The sequence below is a fragment of the Myxocyprinus asiaticus genome, chromosome 21 (assembly GCF_019703515.2).
Source record: "Myxocyprinus asiaticus isolate MX2 ecotype Aquarium Trade chromosome 21, UBuf_Myxa_2, whole genome shotgun sequence".
Taxonomy (NCBI): Eukaryota; Metazoa; Chordata; class Actinopteri; order Cypriniformes; family Catostomidae; genus Myxocyprinus; species Myxocyprinus asiaticus.
Window position 1 is genome coordinate 17,754,552 of NC_059364.1, and position 6,460 is coordinate 17,761,011.

The 6,460-nt window shown below is 38.1% G+C and overlaps 1 protein-coding gene across 1 annotated transcript; it reads right to left on the bottom strand.

Annotated features, from left to right (window-relative positions):
• Positions 1 to 1,933: 1,933 nt before the first annotated feature.
• Positions 1,934 to 5,641, bottom strand: gdf10a (growth differentiation factor 10a). Its single transcript, XM_051648269.1, has 3 exons — positions 5,184 to 5,641; positions 3,549 to 4,444; positions 1,934 to 3,160 (listed from the first exon to the last, which is right to left on the bottom strand). Exons 1-3 carry the CDS (start codon positions 5,422 to 5,424, stop codon positions 2,969 to 2,971), a joined length of 1,329 nt encoding a protein of 442 aa, XP_051504229.1. The 5' UTR covers positions 5,425 to 5,641; the 3' UTR covers positions 1,934 to 2,968.
• Between the last annotated feature and the right edge of the window lie 819 nt (positions 5,642 to 6,460).

Consider the following 6,460-nt stretch of genomic DNA (forward strand, 5'->3'; position numbering starts at 1 on the left):
GGTAAAATCCATATTTTTAGAAGCAATTTGATAGGTGTGGGTGAGAAGCAGATCAATACTTAAGTCCTTTTTTAATATACCATAAATCTCCACTTTCACTTTCACTTTAAACATGGAAAGAATGTGAAAGTGAAAAATTAGATTTTTCATCAACAAAGTAACTGAAGTTTAGTTATCATATTCACTTCACAAGTTCGTGTGTTCATTTGATCTTGAACAGTGTGTGAAAAGACAAACGAGCTCACACGCATGCACAAACATTCAGAGACCAGTAGAGTGCACTCTAACAATTCTTAAGACCTTGAAGGTATCATGACTATTGGTCACTAAGTAGCTGTGTTACTAATGTGCTTTTAGTTCAAAATTATTATGTTCAAAATGATCTTCGCCATTTTGAGCACAATTCCAGAAAGTAATCTTTTTATGTGAAAACTGCATGGAATTCTCCCTTTTATTACAGGCATAAAGTACTAGGTAATACACTCAACACTCTAAAAGTTCACAGGAAAGTCCAAATTTTGATTTTGCTGCAAAGTTTAGAAGGATGCCTGTCGGCATTTAGCTAATATATATATATATATATATGAAGACATTAAATTGAATGAAAAGATGTGTATACACTGGCATAATATAGGCACAGTTAGAAGCCTAGCAGTCTGTTTCTGACAGTAATCGCTTGAGGAGAGAGTCACACACATAGAAACCTCTGTTCAATCTAAAGAGCATCTTTCATCACTGCCATTAATTGATCAGGCCTCATTTGAAAAAAATAAATATTGACTTAGTTTTTCAGTAACTGTTGAGTATTTACGTTTTGGTGAAGTCTCTGGTGTCCTATAAAACGTATTTAAATATTAAAAAACTCCCCAGGAGAACTACACTTTGCCTGAAGGGGATTCACCTGACAGTTACCCTCAGTATTTCTGGGCAGCTTTAGTGGATGTTGGAAATATAGCCGAACTCTGATTCTTCTGTTATTTCATGGTCTCTGCGGGAGACCAAATAATTTTCAAGTCAACAAATCGTATACATGCAGAGTGGGCACTTAGATAAAAACAGCATTTGATTACGCTGAAGACCATATATTTATCATCTCATCAGTTGCCACTAAATTTCTATGCTAGCAAATTAGTCAAATGCAAATAATTGATAGTTTACACAATATCTGCAAGCTCTAATAATACAAAATAATAAAGTTTGTGAATTTAAAGGGATAGTTCACCAAAAATAAAGCCTCAATCACACCCACTGTCATACACTCCATAAAATGAAAATGAATGTTGACTGAAACTGTAACATCTCAATTTGTGTTCCATAGAAGAAAATAAGTCATATGGGTTTGGAAAGACAATTTAATTTTTAGGTGAACTGTCCATTTAATATTTCAGTGGTCCACAGTAAAAGCATCATATACATGCTCATCCACATTGAATTCTCTTCAGCCTATACCACCTCAGCTTTGTGCCTGCCCCAAACATGTTGACATCTTCAAGTGTCGTTTCTTTTCAAACACAGCACAGAGAAACCATTCAACACACATCGTTATGCAAAGGAAAGACACAGCGACAGTAACTGGGTTCTGTTTAGAGAGGACACAACACTTCCCATTTTCTTTCATGGGTTAGAAGGATTAAAAGGGTTTACTGTAAGTCAAATTAAGTTTAAACTGGGTGACAACATCTGTTGAAGTAAGAGGTGAACTTACTGCTTTTTGAGACCTGATGCTCTTGAAGAGGGTTGAAGGTGGGAACTGGGGATTGAAGCTGTCTTTGATGTCCAGGTGGAGAAATAATGTACTAGGCAGGTTTCTGATGTCAACACTTGGCCTGTTTTAACCAAGAGATTCTAATTTGATAAGGAATATACACATTTACATTGCTAGACCACTGAAAACAATGTACATTTATGGCACAGAAAACACACACACTGGTAGTTCATTATATATTTTATTCTACATATAAGGCGAGTTTTCATAATTTAAAAACACATTTACAAAAATACATTCTCTAAAATATAATATAGTCAACAATTTCAATACAAACTGACACACTTGGCCCAGTACACCTTGCTCAAGGCACCAATCCAACATGATCATGTTAAAATGTGTCAGAATACAATAAAAGTCTATTCACTATCACTCACTGAGAGATCAAAGAAACCAAGTGAAATGTCTCTTAAACTATAACAAACACACTAACCATCAGTGACTATTAGCTGCAAGATGTTTTTTTGCACCATTTGGGAATTTCCCCAAATTTATTGTTATCTTTTTGCTTCTTATTTTTTGTTCAAAGATAGTTTTGTTTCAAAACTAAGTTTTTTAATTGAACTACCAGACTGCTTTGTAGTCATGCTAATAGATTTTGTAAATGCTTGATGAAAAAGATTAAAGAGTTCACCTTTTTCATATGCGCTGCATTACTTTTGTTTTTAAATGACCCAAATATCAAGCATTACTTTGATTTTACTTTGATTTAAAATAATTCCCACCAGATATTGTAGTGTCACCTTAAACTGTGACTATACCCAACATTCATAAGAATAGTTAAAATTCTTAATTGTAATTGAATAATTAGGCCAAAATGAAAGGTTTATGTTATATTCAGTATGCTATAACACTTGTTGTACATCCAATAATCTACAATGATAAGAGTCCAACAGATATTTATGTCATGGCAATGACAGCAAAGCTGACATTTTATAAGCGTAAGTGCTCATGTTAATCATCTAGTACAATGAAAAGGTTTACAACAGATCCCTTGTGCATCAACAGAGGAAATGGAAGTATCTCAGAAAATTGGACGTTTAAGCAAAAAGATGAGATGCAGTATTTAAAAACTTAACCTTACTGAGTGCACTTTCTAAAAAGTGCAAACTATAGACAATATGCCTCTTCATGGTAAATTCTGGTGTCAAAACCACAACAATGTCCATTCATTGCTCTTTCCCTGTGATCGTTCCTTTGAGTCTATCTACAAGCACATGTCTCCACAGACATGTTTGGGTAGATCTTCAATACAATGTTTTTACTCTCATCTAGAAATAGTACACTGAGAGGTTTCATCTTCTCTGGGACACAGCAGGGCTCTGGGATCCCTGGAACTATACCGACTGCCTTGACTATGCTCTGTATGGTTGCATGGTTGGACGGGCGGACCACCTGAACAAGGGCAGAAAAAAGAACAAAATTATGGTAAGTGTTTAGATATGCAACTTTTTTCGCTTTGTTAAATGGAGCAGAGGAAATCATGTCTTACAACACCCTTCAATTATTTAGAATAGCTTTTAAACTGGCTCATTTTAAAAAGAGGAAAGAAAAAAATTTGTCCAAACTGCCCTTAAAACCCCTATTAGGCATACGATTACTTGACTATAACTACACATAAAGTTGGTGTGCTTTAGTTGTGCTGGAACTGAAACCTTTTCTGAAGAGATTCTTTGTTTAAAATCTCTGGCTAAAGAAGCCATTTTAACCGTAGTCATTTTTAAACATTTCAGCATGTCTATACATATTTTACACATGCTGATTCTCAGTCTAATTCTCTGACCTTTGGTATGGGGAATTCACATGTTCCTGCGCAGTAGTAGGCATCAAAAGACTTGGGGTACAAGATCCATTCATTCCATCCGATATCTGCAAAATCCACCTTCAGATATCTTCTGGAACAGCTGCGAGGCTCTTTCCACTGTCTCCTCCGAGCCTTCTTCATGGTTTTCTCATCAAACTTGAGAACCTGAGATTTGGTGAATCCATCAGTGTGCTCCTGGCCTTTCCTCTGATGCTCTTTTTTGAAGGGCTTTGGCTTGAGTGCAAAGTAAGCACTTTCCCACATATCATGCTTTTTGAAGCTGTTGTACTCCACCTCTGGGAGCTCATTGTTCTCAGTGGGATAAAGGAAGTCCAAACTCAGTTCCCGCTTCACACGTGTGTCAGGTGAATTATCTGGAGTTTGAGTTGGGTGCTGGTCGGCAAGTAAAGGGTCGTATCTCTGTAGGCTCATGGCCACGCTGTTGGGCTCTGATATGGCCATATCATTAGCATACACCAGCAAGTACGGAAGGCTGGAGGGTGAGAGCTGGTCCTGATACCTTTGGTACTTCTCGCCATAGTCCAACTCCACTGTGATCAAAAGGTGATTTTTATCTCGGGCCTCCTTTATAATGACAGACACATCCTTGGTCTGCCAGGTCCCACGTCTATGAGGAACGACAGTGATGTTTCCGAGTAGTGATCCCGAGGAGGGAGACCAGAAAAGAAGACAAAAAGACGGTAGCTGAGGGAAGTTCTGGATGCGACAAGAAGGGTTCTTGAAGCGCTTGCAGAACCAGGATCTCTGTCGTGGCCGTTTGTCGAAAAAGAATTGAAATGTGGATGTGAGAATCTCCTCAGACTCCTGAAGGGAAGTTAGATTCAGCCGGTACAAGACTCTTTGCTCCACATTCTCTGCAGAGATACGAGAGAAACTGCTGAGTTACATACTAATTATGAAAATGGGCTCAAACAACAGGCTTCTTGTTCCATGTGTATAGCTTTGGAGAAGGCATAAGGAAGTGAGGAGACATGTTACTCCTAGACCAGACATATGGAAGTGTTTATTGAGGTTGCCCTAAGAGTTAAAGAACCTTCAACAATCAACAAGTCTTTTAATCGGGACTGATCAAATGATTAAGCAGACTGCAGAAAAAACTTAAGACTATTTTATCAGGACATTAACATGCATACTGTGATTTAAATTGATAACATGCAAAACACTACAAATGCAACAATAGCCTAATTATAAGCCTGCTCCTTGAAATGCAAAGTTATTACATACTGACTAAATTCACAACTTTTATGACCCGCCAATGTGTTGATCTGAAATCCTATTTAGCCCATAATTGAATGGAATCAATAGTTTAGGTTAAATTTCAGTGTAGACATGTGATCACATGCCTTCCGAGATCTAGTCATACAATAAAATTCCCATGTTAGTTCCCAGTTTCAACACACAAAGATACTTAAAACTTTCATACAGGCTTACTTTTAAGATATTTTGTCATCTCAAGCAACAAGCAAACCAAAACCAGAAGATAGAATTAAGCCAAATAATAGGCAATGTACAATTCAATATGTTTAAATAAACTGAAATTTGCTTTTTCATAATGTGACAAAATGTAATCTGAACATTGTTATAACTGCTTACCGGGTTTTGCTTTAAAGCTTCTAACAGTATTTCCGTCTTTGGGTCTATTAAGTTTAATGTTGTACTTCTCGTACAGTTTAAACATATGTTGCGTGAGCGCGTCTGTGGCAGTGAGCGCGTCCGTCGGGACGTCCAGTAGGTCGCTGTGGCGCGCACTTCTCCAAACAGCGTCAGATGCGCCAGTATCGGAACCAACCCAAAACAGGAGCAGGTGCATCAAAAACTCACATTTCAATGTCATGTTGAAAAGAGAGAATAAAATGAGTTTCCAGATGAGAGTTCGAATGCCGTGTAGATTCTAAAAACACTGACAGATATTAAAACATACTTTTCCGGTATTATAAAAAATGACGTTTTTCCAATTATGCGGTTTAGAGGGCAGCTGTTTCCCCCCGCCTTTTAACGCAGTGCAGAAAGGAAGTTACAGTGCTTCTGAAGTTCTACCAGTCTCGTGCATAACGTGTTATACATCACTAATTTCTTCTGACCTCCACAATCCACGGCACCAGGCATAAACTGAGTGAGGTGCTGACGTATCCGCCTATCAGCCAACGGGAGCTGCTGCTACACTACACCCGAACCAGCAGGAGGCCAACAAGAGGACAATCTAGCAAGCATGGTCATTCAAAGCCTTATGGTAACGCAATTTGATTGTGCTCTTTCTTTCTTTCTTTCTTTCTTTCTTTCTTTCTTTCGGAATGAGCATTAATTTCCTAATTGCAAAGTTAAAGTGCACATTGGAAATAATATTGTACTTTTAGGAAGGCACCAAATACATAAAGGCTACTTACAAATATTTTTGAATATAGGTATTTTTGAATATTTGTGAGTGCTTTTATTTGATTTCATTATAGTGATTTCATTCAGTACATGAAGCACACTAGGGGAACGGCCTGGTCACCTCTGTGTTTTGTGTGGAGTGTCTGCAGTGCAGTGCCAACAATGCTGGTTCTGTGAAAGCCCAGGTCTCCAGTGGAGAGACCATAACAAGCTCAGCCGTTTGGGTCATTGCGTGCCATTAAACACCTCCTGTGGCCCCTGGGGACCCTACTGGAGACCCTCTTTTTACTTCACACTTGAATGTGTTTTAAATCTGCTAAAATTCTGATGTTCCTGCCCCACTGTTACCGAGTGAATCACGGGATAGATTGAGTTGGAGGGAAGATACCTCTGCTCTGCCTTGCTTCCACCCCTCTTTTTATTGTCAGACTGTGGGAAGGCGAAGCCATTAAGCTTTAGAATCCTACACCGCTTTTAAAAGTGAATAAAAAACCGAA

Bases quoted from the DNA above. Each gene is read 5' to 3' on its own strand.
- gdf10a (XM_051648269.1), bottom strand. From the start codon at position 5,424: ATGACATTGAAATGTGAGTTTTTGATGCACCTGCTCCTGTTTTGGGTT. The intron at 4,445-5,183 runs GTAAGCAGTTAT...GTATCTCTGCAG, and splicing joins AAGCTTTAAAGCAAAACCCG to AGAATGTGGAGCAAAGAGTC. The intron at 3,161-3,548 runs GTCAGAGAATTA...GCCCTTGTTCAG, and splicing joins GTGAATTCCCCATACCAAAG to GTGGTCCGCCCGTCCAACCA.